The sequence below is a fragment of the Scleropages formosus genome, chromosome 12 (genome assembly GCF_900964775.1).
Source record: "Scleropages formosus chromosome 12, fSclFor1.1, whole genome shotgun sequence".
Classification (NCBI taxonomy): Eukaryota; Metazoa; Chordata; class Actinopteri; order Osteoglossiformes; family Osteoglossidae; genus Scleropages; species Scleropages formosus.
This window is the reverse complement of record NC_041817.1, coordinates 21337156-21353316: the sequence shown is the minus strand read 5'-3', so window position 1 is coordinate 21353316 and position 16161 is coordinate 21337156. Positions and strand designations below refer to the sequence as shown.

Genomic DNA, 16161 nt, shown 5'->3' with positions numbered 1-16161 from the left:
TACTGTCTACCATCCATTTTACTTCTGCACTTATACCTAGATTTCCTATTGGCTAAGAATAACATGAATAACAATAATTAGCGAGAGACCAATTTTAGGTACGGACAATTTTAAGGATAAAATGCTTCACAGAAATAGGAGCTGTCAAGGTTTATCAAAGCAGACTGGACCGGGGAACTTAATTTGTGAGTAATTTGTTGCTGACAAGCTCCACGGCAAGGACATTCTCCGAAGAATGAAATATTTACATGTGACCAAGTCATCACTCCTCTCCTGTTGGTAACAGATGGAAGCCTTTCTTTGTTCCATTTCTGGGCCCCATTGGGTGTATAGTTTGATGGATGATGCTCTTTGCTGAGAGTTCCTGCGGGTTCTGCGCTGACCCTGCTCTTAAAGACTCACGCACGCGTGTGATCTATTGCGTCTGACACATCTCTTTCACCAGATGGTGCCCCCACACAGTGGCTTAGCTCCCCCCGCCCCCATACGCATGGTGACATAAAGCATCCATTATGTCTTCCGGTGTGGGAGAGTGAGATGGGGTTGGTGGGAGGTGGCATTCTACCATGTCTTGCAGAAGGACCACTGTCTTCGTCAAATGGCCTTGCTTCCAAGATGCCGGATGAGATGCCAATGATCTTCTGGAATGGCTTCCCTCTCCTAGTTAGCCAGACTTGGGGCCTTTCAGGAACTTTCCGCCCATGCTTACTTTTTTATCAAGGCCACCGACGCCCAGATCTAACCCTCCCAAAGAAGCACGCCTCAGTATTTCAATGTTAATCAGTCCTGAAATTAAGCTCTTAATTTATTCCCTTGGCTATTGCGAATAATAAGTCACAGAGGGCTGAGCTCACGAAAAGTCTGCCGCGGCTACCTGGGAACAGCAGGCTGTTTTGAAGAGAAAGTACGAGTTAAAGTGTCTTTTAAACTTCAAAGCCTTTCTGGTTGCATGGCATCTGCATCACGCCAAGCTATGCGGCACTTTTGTTGTAAATACAGCTGTTGATGGCACTTACTACAGTACACGACAGCGTAGAAGTATTTCACCGGAATCCCAAACAGGGTCAATATTTACCATGTGTTTCTTCAATGAAATGGCAAAACAGTACCATATGGATAACAACATAGGAAAAGCAGCACAGCTGGTTATAACAAAGCGTAAGCTACAAAAAAACAATAGAATTATATAGCCATTACAATCCTTGAGATCACATTAAAAAGAAAGAGGAAATATTATAGGCAAAAAAAAAAAAAAAAACTGCTGTTCCAAACATCAGCTGAAGTTTTGGCGGTACTCGTGAAGCAGCTTGTAGCACCAGTGTCTCACAGTATCTGAGCTCTGGGTTTGGATGTGAGGTCATATTCCATCCAAGCTGTACCCAGTCTCATGCCCTATTGGAAAATCAGTTACTGATAGATGGATGGATGGATGGATGGATGGATAGATACTAAAATCCATGATAGAACACAAAGAGTCCCAACTGGCCTCAAATGACCTATTCTTCACATGAACTCTTTCCACTGACTTCACAGTTCAAGACATGGTGTTACAACCCACATCTTGGAGTAGCTTGTGTGGAACATCAAGGAAGTGGTGACCAGTGGTAGCAACAGGCCAACAAAATCACAAATACAACAATTAAGTGCCAATTGATGCAGATGTTCAAGTGACTATTTGCAATATTTGCAAAAACACAAAGACACTTTCCAGGGGAAAAAGGAACTAAGAAGGTATTAAAGCAAAGAACTTAGCAAAACCAAACCAAACTCAAGTTAGTGGACTACCCTACCTATAGAAAACAAAACAGAACGGTCTTCAATGTCTTCGACACCCTAACTAACCTACTCTTCCTTAGTACGTCTACGCAGGCTTGCCTAAAACCTACATGTTGCATATATACTGTATGTCACATGATGTGGTTACCTGTCCTGTTTTTTCCCCAAGATGACACCATAAAGACACCAAATGACTAATGATCACAGTAAACCAAAGAATAACTGACTGAACAAACACACAAGTAATAGAGCCAAGCACAAGCAAAATGCAGGCACCATGAAACAGAAGTCCAGGGATTCACTTGGCCAATGTTGGGGTTTTTAAAGTGGCGGAACCTGGAAGTGATTGGCCCAGATGATGATGATGGACATGGATGGGAACCAACGGCAGACAGCAGACCTGTACCGGAAGCAAAAAACACACAAACGCAGAAAAGAAGAACAAACCACACCGAAAGCCCGTACAGGGACGTTACACAAAGCAAGAAAATTTGCAGGAAAAAAAAAAAAGAAAAAAATTTACGGCGCTCTATATGTATAAACAAGCACGCTTATATGGAGTGCTTCACTCAAATGTGTTATAGGTGTAAACATTTACCGCAGGCGCCTTTCAAAGGAACCTGCATATTCCTTTTGTTTGCAAGGGTATTTGTGCATTGTGCATCCTGTGAGTTCACACCACAACCCCTTGGATAACAAACAAGGACTACACTCCTCTCACTGCCTATTTATAGCCTTGACCTACTGACATTAACAGGGCTGTGCATGCAGTTGGTAAACATCTGCCAGGAGAGGGTACACAGTGGACTGCGGGAACTCAAGTGTTATTCATAGCAGCTGGTTGTCTCGGGAAGGGAGGTACTTAACACCTAGAGAGGGGGTGTTTTTCTCTTAACACTACACATGAATCCAATGAGCATTTCCCCTATGTGAACTACGTAAAACGTTACGCAGAGAAGTCGGTGAGCGCACTGATGAGGTTTTTTTTCTTGCTCAAAGACCATTCATACATCGGACACTTATATTAACAACCCATGCCTGTTCTATGAAACATAAAAATGTTCATTAGACAACTTAAGGCCACTATAAGGTTGAACTGCCATTAAAGTCAACAGAATATGATTCCACACAATGCTTTACTGTTGTCTTTTGGCTTTCTACATACACTCTACTGGGTTTCTTAAGTGTACAATATGCAAAATCAGGGCACTTGGCTGAATGATCAAAGCTGAAGGAGCTGATCATTGGAACTACATATGGTTTTTCAGTGGGGCGGGATTGAGGCTGGATGGAGAAAACTGTTCTTTAAAGACCATTGCACAACGCGGGACCTCCTCTACCTGGAGTTTTGGAAGATGATGGAAGTCAGCAGGACAAGTTTGTTTAAAGGGGAGACATTTCGCCTCTGGCAACACAGTACGATAATAAGAATATTGAGATCGTGTACCTAAGAGTGTCCAGGGAACCACTTGATGCCAGGGCTATGGAGGTTGCCAAGGTTGTGTATAAATGTGAGTATATGAGTCCTAGCATTAGCATCAAAGTTCCCCAGTACAATGGCATCTATCTATCTATCTATCTATCTATCCATCCAGTGGTGAACTAATAGTCAACATCAGTTTTTCAGTGCAGCACATTTTTGGTAAGACTTCTTTTCTTGCAGAAAATGGGAGATGAACATTAAGTAGCTCAGGAAAAAATAACTTTCAGCCTCTGAAATCACTCCAAGATCCAGAAAGTATGGAGATCAGCAAACTACTGTAAGAACATAATTGAACTCTCAGCATCCTTGTTTGAGAAAACAACCCTGCTGCCATTCCTCCAAAGTCCTAGAGGGTAAATGCACACGATTTAGCGTACTATTGTGTCTGTGAGTTTAGATGGATAATCGCCTTGGAGAGCAACAGTCAGTGTTCAGAATTCCTCCTTGGAATGCAGTGTGCAGGTTAAGTGGTGCTTAAACCTATGTGTTAGGGTACATGTATACTGCTAAATCACTTGAGGACAATGCTGTTCATCTTTTGAGGAAACTAGTTCAACGGGGGGGGCACGGGGACACGGGGGCATAGGGGAACAGCGGCACAGCAGGCTTGGCCGGATCCCGCAGGTCTGGGGTCCGAGCTCCGCTTGGGGTGCCCTGCAACAAACTGGCGTCCTGTCCTGGGTGTGTCCCCTCCCCCTCCAGCCGTATGCCCTGTGTTGCTGGGTTAGGCTCCGGCTCACCATGAGCCCACTCGGGACAAGAGGTTTCAAACTCTCTGTCTGTGTGTGTGTGTGGTTCAGATGGAGGTTATGGTGCAGTGTGTGTTGTAGGTCCCTCACAGCACCTGAACTGAGGTTTTTGATATGGGTTTGAATCTGGCTCAGTCTTCATGGAGTTTGTGCATCCTCTCCGTGTTTGCATAGGTTTCCTCCCACAGTCCAAAGACATGTGTTTCAACTGACCTTGTGACTGGAAATTGCCCGTAATATGTGTACATTGGAGAGAATGTGTGTGTTTGATTCCCCAGGGTGTGCCCTGCCTTGTGGCCTATGCTTCTGTGATAGATGACAGACCATCACAACCCTGCACTGGATAACTTGATTTTTGGTAATAAACGGATGGATGGATACTACACACACACATTTTCAGAACCGCTCGTCCCATACGGGGTCACGGGGAACCGGAGCCTACCCGGTAACACAGGGCGAAAGGCCGGAGGGGGAGGGGACACACCCAGGACGGGATGCCAGTCCGTCGCAAGGCACCCCAAGCGGGACTCGAACCCCAGACCCACCGGAGAGCAGGACCCGGTCCAACCCACTGCGCCACCGCACCCCCCTGGATGGATACTATTAAAATAATATTTTATTTTAATAAAAAAAAGATGATCACTAGTCTCAGCCATTTTAACCAGTCAGGATGTGGGTACACATGCTGTGTTTGCACTTGCCGTTCCTTCACTCAGGAAGGCTGTTTACCAAAGCAACTGCAACCCCAGGCTTTAAAGACAAATATGAAGAAGTTAAAAATCCATTTCATATTAGAGGCAGCGTGGAGACCTCCATGCTTGAGCACGCTGATAAATTAAACAGCCCGACAACAAGCAGCCAGACAAAATGAGGTCTTTGTGACCTTCACCCGTGGCACAGGGAATCGCATCTCCAAGACCGGCCATGTGATAAAGGTTAATTGAAATCAGCTGCCTTCATATCTGACTTTCATTTCCTAATTTATTCCACGCAGTCATAAACATGGTTATGCCTTTCACTAATGGGGCACTGATCCAGACAGGGAACACAGCCACTGGGAAGGGAATGCTGCAGCTCCCCAGTGGCTGAGGTTTCCCCTATCAGAGCCTATTTATGTGTGTCACCATCATCATCATCATCATCATCTACAATATCACACAGTATAGTTATTCCTTGAAATGTAATAAAATGCATAAAGGACGGTCACAATTGAAAACTAGGTGTGTAATACCTTTACCTTTACCTGGTGAGAGTATAATGTGTGTTAGATACATAATACTCATGGAATAGAAGTCTAGATTCATTGACTGTATATTTAATTAAACATGTAATAAGGTTATTTAACAGGCCACTTTGCTGGCACCACACCAGGTGAAAGTGAAGACCTTTTATAATTCACTCAGTGTTGTTTTGTGGCATGAAGATATACATATTACACACACACACACATACACACACACACTGGGGGAGAGGGCACACCCAGGATGGGACACCAGTCCACTGCAAGACACCCCAAGCAGGACTCAAACCCCAGACTCACCAGAGAGCAGGACCTGGCCAAACCCACTGGGCCACCACACCCTCATATAGGCATATATATAAACGGTGGTCGCAACTGTGATTAAGGCCTGGCAAAGAATAAGACTGGAAATACTCTTGGTGCAGAAGGTGTCTCCTCCCCCTCATAGGGTGCCATGTGTGGAGTTCTCAACCTGACCAGATAATCTCTTAGCAACAGTTATTGAAAGGTGTGTCTCTCCCGCTTCTCATATTCATAGCACTTACATCTGAGTGCTTCAATGTCTGATAAGAGTATTTAGAAACATCTCCTGATAAAAGCATTTTATTGTAAGTCCCCACTGGATTAACCATTTGCTGTGGTGTAAAGCAAGAAGCCATTCAAAATGGTAAAATCACCACATTGGTGTTATTCTAAAAGAGAAATATTTGATTTTATGTTATGTAGGAACAATTATCTAGTTTAAAATGTCCAATAAACCTTTTACGCAGGTAACAAAATAAATACATATAAATAACATTGATAAAAGTAAATATATAGTCACTGTAATCACAGTTTAAACTGGATTTGCAGGTCTTTGAAGAAAAGCATGCTTGAAAACAGGTTTTATCCATGTCAAATACATTTTTAATTGTGCATTTCTATTTAACACAATGTCTAATAATACAGTTAAAGCATTGCATGACGCTGCATTTTTTTTCAGCATGCTGCAACACTGCTTAAAGAGTATTTTAACCTTTGAAATTGTTTAGCAGAGGAAAACAAAAACCCTTTTTTTAATATTTCTTAAACCATATACACAACACAAAAGATCAAAGTGCACCTGTACCTCTGCAAGCTACCCTGCGAGCATAAAGCCAACGCATGAAACGGGAAACAGCCATATGATAATCTGAAACACAGTAAAAACAGAAACACCCCAGAGGCAATTTTTTTAGCCTTCAGCTGGTTAAACAGCAGTTAATTAAAATGGCACTTTGAAGAAAATCTTAACCTACAACTGAGCTCAAATGTTTTGAAGCAAAAACATTTTGTGAATATAGCTTCATCTGTGTGGGTCAGATCTAATTGTATATTGGGGAACAAATATAAAAATAATTGCTCTGTAATTAACTGCAAAATTACACTTCCTGAGATGCTTTGAAGTGTTTCTTTGCCACCTCAGTGGGGTTACAGAATAATGCCGCCTATAACTTCTTATTTTTCTAATATATCGCTCGGTATTTTCCCAAGCTAAATGGCATATTGGTGGACAAGAGTAATTAAAAATAAAACGGATAATTACAAGAATAAGGTTGACTTGTTTATCCTGCACATTTGAACCTTACATTTTTATTCGGCATCTTAATTCCTTCATGCTCCTCTCCGGTAAGAAGAGGAACAGAAACAACGAACATAAAACAACCTGAGGGTCTAATTCACAGAACTACTTAGTTGAACTGAACTGCGGTTCACTGTGCATGACTGAGCACAATAAATCACTCAGGCGTGTGCAGTATGATGGGGGAAAGATATTATTACCACCACACTTCTCCACTTAATCTCCAGTCACCATTCAAGGCAAAGCCGAACGTACACGTTGACCATAGCAACCCGGAGACATTTTTCTCTTGCCTTTTCCAGTGCTGCCGAGCCTCTAGGAAACCCAACAGGGCCGCCTAAGATGTACAGTAATGAAGGGCTTCTGTGTTTCATACTTTGTGAAATTAGCGGTGTCTGAAAGTGATGTAATTGCACAGTCTCCAGGGCGTGAAACCACGTCCAGCCCGCAATTACGTCCATCACCCCGGAGAGGTCATCGGCTGCTGAGAACAAACACCCCGTGGAGGGGGAGGGGGTGCTGAACAACCAAGGCTGCCTACGCTCATCCTGGCGATGGACCGCATGTACGCGCTTTCACCTTTTTTGGCAAGTCCAAGTCGAGCGTGACGTTATGGCACCGCAGTGCCGTCCTCGCAGGAACCAAAGTGCTTGTGGGTTTTATCTTTGAGCGCTTAAGTGTGACTGACAGCATGATGAGGGCTGGAGCAACAGCCCAGGTGTCCTGTTGATAAAGCCAGACAAAGATGGCGAAAGCTTCAGACGACTAACCAAGGTACTAAAAAGCAATGATCCTACTGGATACCGAACTTTTCTATAAAACGAATTACAGCGATTTACTCATATATAGATTTGGGTATTTTTTACTGATCAGTTTAGGATACCTTAACCAAGGGTACTACAGCAGGAGGTGACATTCAAGAGGAAAGCAATAGCAGGTAACAAAGTGGTCAGAGTTGCCACCTGCTCTATGAGGGATATGGGTTTGAATCCTTCCTCTTGCTGTAGAACCCATGAAGAAGGTATTTACACTGAGTTACTCCAGTAAAAATTGTCCAGCTGTATGAATGAGTGAATCGTGGGAAGGTTGTGCGCATAAAAATAATGAGCGACACACTACGAAGCACTCTGCCAACCCCCCCCCCCGTCTTTGACACGCCAGCTTATTATAGGTTTCTTTCTATAATGGGGTGAATTACATTTTTTTCTTCATAGGTCAAATGCGTATCTGGCTGTCATTCTATCCATGTTGCACACTCAGGTTTGGTGTCATTCCACTGAAATGCCATCCGTTTTGGGTCAACGTCGGTTCCCATTACACACGTAGCTATAAAATATTTAATATATAGCGTGGTTTATTACAACATGAAATTCCAGAGCAATTAGAGCCAAACGCTTTGCTGAGAGGAACAATGGACTTGGTAATTGCACAGCGTTTGAGTAACAGACGCAACTGAGTCATGAATGGCTCTGTTGGTGTCACACGGTGGTGTGCGGACACGCACACACGCACACACGCACACAGAACTGATAATTATTATCGCCCGTAACCAGTTGGGTGGATTATCAAACCAGCAGTTTGTGCCATGGGATGCAAAGCCTGGTAACTAGATAAACCGATTAGTGATTCAACCAAAGCAAATGTTTAGCCTTAATTATAGCTACGCTCGCTGTAATTACAAACACTTCTTAAGTGTGCGCTGACTGGGAATTGAAGCACACATTTGAGGGAAGTGCTGCACTGTGAATCCAGTTTATTCCTGTAGCACATCTGTTTGTTGCACTAATTCTGGTAGCGCGTTGCTGTTTAGCAGACATACCGTAAGGATGCAGGGGAACTGTCCAACCCCCCGCACCGCGGGACAGAGTATTCTCCCGGAAAAGTGACTCTTAATGTGATGTCAAAGAGGAGAACCTGGACGCTCCATTTACATACCCAAAACATGACTAATCGTACCATCATTTATCAAGTCCTAAAGCACTTTGACATTCTCTGATTGAAGTGGACTCATTTGCAATTCTGGACCCAAACTCTAAGGTCAGAGCCAAGAAAACAGCTTCCATTTTTTTTTTCTTTTGCCCTGCCAAAATATTCTATGGAATATTCCACTGATGAATTAAAGCGTACATAATAAAGTGCCAGTCAGCAAAAACAGGATAGTGCATTTTTGTAACAACCCTTTCCTGCACCGCAAATCAGTGCTTCCAAAACGCGATCAATTTACCGTTTAATTGCTCCGCGGTACGTATGTTGGTAAAAATTCTGTCTTCTCACACGCATCAGTTTCATATGTCTCCAAGTGCCTGATCTGAACAAGAGCCTTAAATTGTAATTAAATACACTGAGAAGCGCGTGCTTTCAGCCAAGCGCATCCGGCGGTAAAGAACTGTGCTCTCGGTCTCAATCGGGCCATCTGCTTCGTGGGCCACAGGAAATCAATGGCCCTGCATCCACTTGCTTTCAGCATCAGCTGTCCTTGGCCAACTGCACGTCCCCGCTGTGTGTGTGGGGGGGGCTGGGGGCCGCCATCAGGGGGCGCGTAGCAAGGACTTGAAACCAGCACTGCCGAGAAACCCTTGCCACACACACCAAGCGGTGAAGCACGCCTCCTTCTGTATCGGGCAAAGGCCTCCATCAGATCTCATTAAGAAATGACATTCCTCCATTTATTTGCATATTCATTTGCGTTCATTTTCAATCGCCAAGAAACCCTTGAAACTAGGACTGCTGAAACACAATTATGCCGATATAAAATACCACTGAACCTTTCATTTATTCTAATTTTACATTTTATATAAATCGCAAACAAACGTAAAGCTAGAAGAAGCACTTGAGAAGCTCCTTGTGACATAAGTCATCGCTGTAAGTACCATAATTTTAATTTAAAAATGAATCTCATTCAAAGCTGAATTGAGCCACATGGTATGTTTTGTATGTAAACCACACATTTATAATGTATAAATGCAACACAGCTGTTGGTGCCTGGCCACAAAGTACAGCCCCATTATTTTCACAGAAATATATTATCTTTTTCACATAAATATATACAGTATTTGATGCATTCCGTAGATACAATTATTTTCTTTTGATTAACAGCTATATTGGAGTATTAATTCACATTTTTACGCTCTTACAAACGTCTGCATTACAGTAAGCCTTCAGATAATTAAGATCCTGCTCTCAACCATGACCTCAGTGTTCAGTTTTAATATAGTTGCTGTCAAATGGTTTAGGGTTCTTGAGGATAACTTTTTATGGTCAGTTTGTGCATAAGCCAAATGTGAAAGGAATATAATCATTTAATCCAGTTTATTTGCACATGCATTTATTTATTTTTTTCTTTTTTTCATTTTTTAACACATCTATCTCTGCTGTTTGAGATTGCTATGGTGATCTTGTCTAATGACACAGATACTTGTCACTAAATGAACTAGATGCCCACTAAATTTCTCAAGTGCAATGAGACAAGGCAAATAAGGAGCAAGACCAAATAGCTATCGCCACCCTGAATTCTAAACCAGGCCTCACAAAGGCCTAATTATTTTGTCGCTTAGTCTGGTTGATAGCTGGTTGGCATTTTATCAAAGAGTTTACAGGCTTTCTAAAGTGAAACTGAAAAGAGGATGGTCCCCTAAAAAGAACTGTTTCTTACCACTCCTAAACTCATCAGCAGTGCTAAGTAAGAGAGGCACACCTTCGCGAGCAAAGGGTCGAGACTCCATTCAAGAACGAGCCATAATTTTGATCCACACGTTCAAGGTAGACTCTGCTCTGACTCAAAAAACAATGAAATTCTTTTGACATTAGTTCCTGTCTAAAAACTTGTTTCTTATTTACATGAACCTAAACATAATTTGTTAAGCACTTTTGGAAATGCCACACTCACCCAACACGCCCAACCTGTAGTTGATGGTCACCACGATGACGTTGCCGTAGCTTGCCAGGATGCTCCCATCGACCATGTTTCCAGTTCCTTCCATGTAGGAGCCTCCATGAATGTAGACCATAACTGGTTTTAGGCCATTTTCATCATGTATGTCTGTAAATAAAAAGTGAAAGAAGGAGACTTACAATTTTACCCCTTGACACAACTCAACATTCTTACTGGAGGAGTGAACAGCAGTTGGGATCGTCCCTGATCTCCAACCGGCTGCCTTTCAGCTACAAAACCACATCCTAGCTTTTATGACACCTGTTGCCTCCATGTTGAATTTTTAATTTTCCTTTTTTCCTGAATTTATGTTTGATATTAAAATGAGACACGGACGTAAAATAGTATCAGTCGATGTAATTTGATTCAAAAACTGCATTTCTGCTTCCATCATCCATATGCTTATCCAAACAATACATCATGTAACTGACAGAATGCTGTCAGAAAAATGTTCCAATGCACATTTTTCCAAGTCTGAAATGAATTATGGGTTCTGCTGAACAGATTAGCCCTTTACCGCTGGAGTCAAGGCAGGTTATGCAGCAGTAATTACCGAAACCCCTCGAAACTAAAGTGGTGGGCAAGAATCACGTCTCAGCACAGCACATCATAATAAATTTACCGGCGTATATTCATAAGTGTTAAGTGCTAATTCACAGTAAGGGACACAATTAAGTAGATTGCGGGCCGTTTTTCAAATCCCCCGCATTGTAAGACGGCCTTATTAAGCTCACTGATTAGACCATGTGTACATGGTGACTGTAAATTAGGAGTGGAATATTAAACATGAGAGAGGATCTGAGATATTAAAAGTACTTGCAGAATAAATTAATCAATGAGAAACCAAAGGCATGCCCAGGAAAGTGTGTTTTTATTCTCTACATTGAGGATTATATTCGTATGACTTCTGATACAGTTTCTCTAGCCGACACTGTTCCGGAAATTGCATCCAATGTAAAGTGTTAAATGGCAGTAACTTCGAAAAAAAAAAAACATATAAATTTAATGAAAAAACAAGTATGCTTATATTTCTAACATATTATTGCATTATAGATGTAATTTATTATTTAAGGTTCTGAATCGAAGTGAATCCCCAGAGCCAAAGACACATTTGGATTTCTTGTTTAGTTAAAAAAAAAAAAATCATCTGACAATAAAATTTCAATTACCCCTCTTAATATCACTGCTTATAATGCGGATTATTCATACACGATATATTTTAATCAACCCGAGGCCTAAAACAGTAACTTATTTGCGGGAAAGGGTCGCTTTAATAGTACGGGGTCTGGTTGTTGGCCTCTGCCGCATGTCCCGCTGCTGTTTGTGGAGGCAGGCACAGGTTCATTAGGGTCGCTCCGCAGTGTGGTGCCGTGTACCGCAGCCACAATTGTCCCGTGGGCCAGGCTTACTGCACCACGCGCAGTCATTAAAGAAAGGAAAAAAAAAACCTGGCGACAGGTTATTAATCACCGAGCTGGATCGAGGGGGCGTATGAGCTGAGAATATATACGCTCGACGCTCTTCTTCGCCTGCAGTGGAACCCTGGATTATTATAGGGTCCGGACTCTCGTAAGCCTCTCTAACCAGCACTAGACGGGTCTAGCCGGTCCCTGGTGGGTCAGCAGGATCAGCCCACTGCACGTTGCCTCAAACGTCTCTCCTGACACCTCTGTGCGGAGCTAAATTAAGAGCAAAAACACTGCACCGTGCAGGCGCGATGGGTTTCTCTTTTAGTCTAGAACGTAATAGCTGGCAAGTAAATAAAGAACCACGTTCAGAAAATGCATCAGAAAAATGTAATGCATGTTTCAAGTCATTGTGGATTCCTACGCAACCCTTTTTTACGCAGCAAAAAAAAAAAAAAACTACTGAATGTGAAATGCGGCAGAAAGGATTTGACTCGGTGCTCCCGCAAACCGAAGGCCCCGTGTCTGCGGCAGGCGTTTGCTGTATTCATCAGTGCCTTTGTGCGCGGGTGCGAATTACGTCCTCTCTCACGCACATCAGAATGCAGAAGACTGAAAAGGGGGTGGCAGCAACATGCCTTTATTCCCTCTGATTCAGAATTAAATATTAGAGGGAAATAAAAACATGGTTCTTGACCGAACCCATTGCCCTCTGTCCCTTTGGGACCCGACTTCGGAGCTCTTACAAAAACGCCCGAATCCAAGTGAGCCCAGCAGTGCACTCACGTCGGCAACCACAGTACAGCGTTTCTCGTAAAACTGCTCAATAAAAGGAGGAGGAAATGAAATATTGGAGGAGGGTATGGTGTTTTTTCCTTTTTTTTTCCTCTTCCGCACCGCAGCGATTTTCTATTGGCTAGATTTAACCTCCAGGGAGCCCGCCAATTCATTGGCACTGCAGATGCTGAAGCAGTCGGTGGGCAACGATCATCCACTCCCGCAACAGAGGTGTCTGCCACCATTAGGCCTGTATGAGGACCGTGGATCTGATGCGCTTAAGGCGTTCAAAGCACTTTGCATTCATCTCCTTCCAAATCATAAAAAATGGACTTCATTAAGTGGTGCCGTGAATGCAAAATGCATGAATCCAGTTAGAAAATACAAACTGTACAATAAATCTCAGCTTTAAGTATGGGGCACTGCTTGTTCCTATACAGCCTTTTTTCAGGCTGTACTCAAAACACATCATGCTGCTTTGTACAATTCTGGTCCTGACGACACTGACGAATGTTTCAGAAAAGAAGGCCTCGTTATTAATTAATTAATTGATTCATTCACGTGGGTTAGTGTTGTGAAAACATAGTAAAGGATCACTTTTAATCACTGTAATAAAAAAAAGCCTCTCAAACACAATATACTTAGCAAATATGCTGCAAATATGGGGACCATCAACCTGGAACTTACCGCTTCCGATACAGCCTAGAACAAACAAGAAGACTGTCTGTTCAAAACACTATTCAACATGTCCTTCATAGAAGTATAAATGCATCATTATTTAGTGCAGAGGGAATACAGTAAAAAGAAAAGAAAATATCCCGATGGCCAAGGCTTTCGGGTGGGGTGGCCTTCAACAGAAGCAGGGAAGAGTCATTAAAACAAGGGCACAGCATAAATTCAGTGTGGAGGACATCTGACTTTCTTTCCAGTTTCGTAAATACTTTAATAGAAAGATAAGCAACATATAAAGAAGAAATTCTGGCCGACATTATATGATGTTCAGCAAATGATGTGTTTTGGAAACCCCACACGTTACTTAAAAAGGGTGTCTTACTCTCATGCAAAGCAGCAAGCTGTTCACAGCAAAAAAAAAAATATATATATAAATATGTATACATTTTAAATTAATATATTTAAATTACCGAAAGAAAGTTACAAATAAAAGTATTTCCGCTCGGAAAACAATGGTTAGTATTCATGCTTCAACAAGCAATTTTAGAAGACGTGTAAGGGCTTCCGAAAGCTTCTCTGGGAAGGGAAGAGAATTAAGAGGCATGCAAGGTTTCAATTCCCAGGTTCCACATCCCTTGCAGTAGAGGGAAAGAGGTACATTCCTAAAGAGTCATAAGAGCCATGTATTTTCTTGCTCACCTTACACACAGGGGTAACCTTTCTATATCTCAAATGGGAATTATAGTCATCTATATGCTAATTTCTCTGAAGAAAAAAGATTAGAAAAATAAATAATCCAAGAGGCCTGCTAAGTATGCACTAAAGGGGGAACAAAGAATGAAAAGCAAAATAAATAAAGAAATAAATGAAATAATAAATAACCCTAACCCAGAAAAAATGTGCTTTAAAAAGTTTTTTTTTTTTTAAATGCATGCATCTGAATCAAGCATTTTGATTGTAAGAATTCCTTTAAAAATACCTTCATCTTCGTCACCACCATTACTGGTTATATCATCTCCTTGACTCATTGAGTTGGACCCTATGGTTTACAACAGGAGAAAGTAGAGGGGGAAACATTTATAAAAAATATTGCAGTTACGTCCAAAAAAATCAAAATGCATTAAAATACTGCCTTTCCAATTTAATCTAGGGAACAAAAAAACAGCACCGTAAGATCACCATTTTCAGCATAGTATGGATATTACATTTGTGGGGAAAAAAAGTGAAGCAAAAATTCTTTGAAGCAAGATGTGGTTTTTGGAGGGAAAAAATGGAATGTTTTCTCATTTTTTCACCATTTGTCACATATTTTAATAAAATGAATAACATTTGTAAAAACTAGATTTTTTCCCATGTGCTCAATGTAATTTGTTTCCATTTTCGTAAGAAACACTACGTAAGAATGCCTAGAATGTGGCGTGATCTTCTAATACACACCCTGTCAAGTGTACAGCTCCTTTCATTGACTGCACTGGCAGCGAGGTGGCATTTGGGTTGTGGGTTCGAACCTGGCTCAGGCTGTGCGGAATTTGCCTGTCCCCGTACGCGTGGGTTTCCTTCCACCCTCCAAAGATATGTGTTTTGTGTGGGTGGGGAACCCAAATCGCTCTGTGTGTGTGTGCCACTGCTCTGCTGTGTAAGTGGATGAATGAGTATAAGGAATCGAGTGCGGTGTATCTAGCAGTGTAAATTTACCTTGGATAAAGGTGTTACGTAAATATCAGTTTGACGGCTTCTGCTAAACGAATGAACGTAAATGCAATGTACAGGTCATGCAATGGTGTTTGAGCACAGCTGGCACAGGGGAGAGGAGTGGCACATCACCCACAGCTGGCAGTCAACAACCTGCGGGCTCCTGAGGCTCACAGCAGAACAGCACTATTCCCAAACCTCATTAAATGTCACTTTAATTCTTCTGTTTTCATGCCAGTGTCTTGTCCTCCACTCAAATGCCATGTTTTACAATGATTATAACATACAAAAGGAAATGTCGACACACTCCTGCCAAGCAGCGCTAACCCTTTAATAATGGACCATCACATTCACAAGGTTTCAGAGAAGGACTGACGCCTGTCGCCCGCCCAGCCGCTTCACGACGCGCTCATATAAACAAGAACCTCAGCCCTATTTTCGAACCCGTATCGTCAGGTGCCACGTTTGTTACTCCCGAGTCAAGTTCAGGAGCGAGCGGGTCTGCATAGCGCCGAATACGAACAAACGGTGTAATTACATTAATATAGGAAATCCGAAGGGGCGGGAAAAGCGAGCATGAAATGCGTAGCGTGAAATGAGTGGGATAACTCTACTGACGCACCTCCTCCGCAGCTTGGCATGACATTAACCACGAGGTTGCAGGCACTCAACGTGAGTTTTAAACCCTACCTGGAGAAGATAAAATAATAAACCGGCATGCCACTTTTAGACTATAGAGTCTGAAATGTCACCAAAACAGTGAAATGACCACCATTTAGCTCTTGTGCATCAGAACACTGATAAAAAAAGCTTGAGTAAACAGAATGTGTGGCAG

At 42.3% G+C, this 16161-nt stretch overlaps 1 protein-coding gene across 1 annotated transcript in view; it reads right to left on the bottom strand.

Annotated features, from left to right (window-relative positions):
* LOC108930701 (neuroligin-4, X-linked) overlaps positions 1-16161 on the bottom strand; it is a 51466-nt gene that overhangs the window by 20229 nt on the left and 15076 nt on the right. Inside the window, exon 3 of the mRNA XM_018746080.2 lies at positions 10735-10887. Within this exon, the coding sequence (XP_018601596.2) occupies positions 10735-10887 (153 nt within the window). The remainder of the gene's footprint in view (positions 1-10734; positions 10888-16161) is intronic.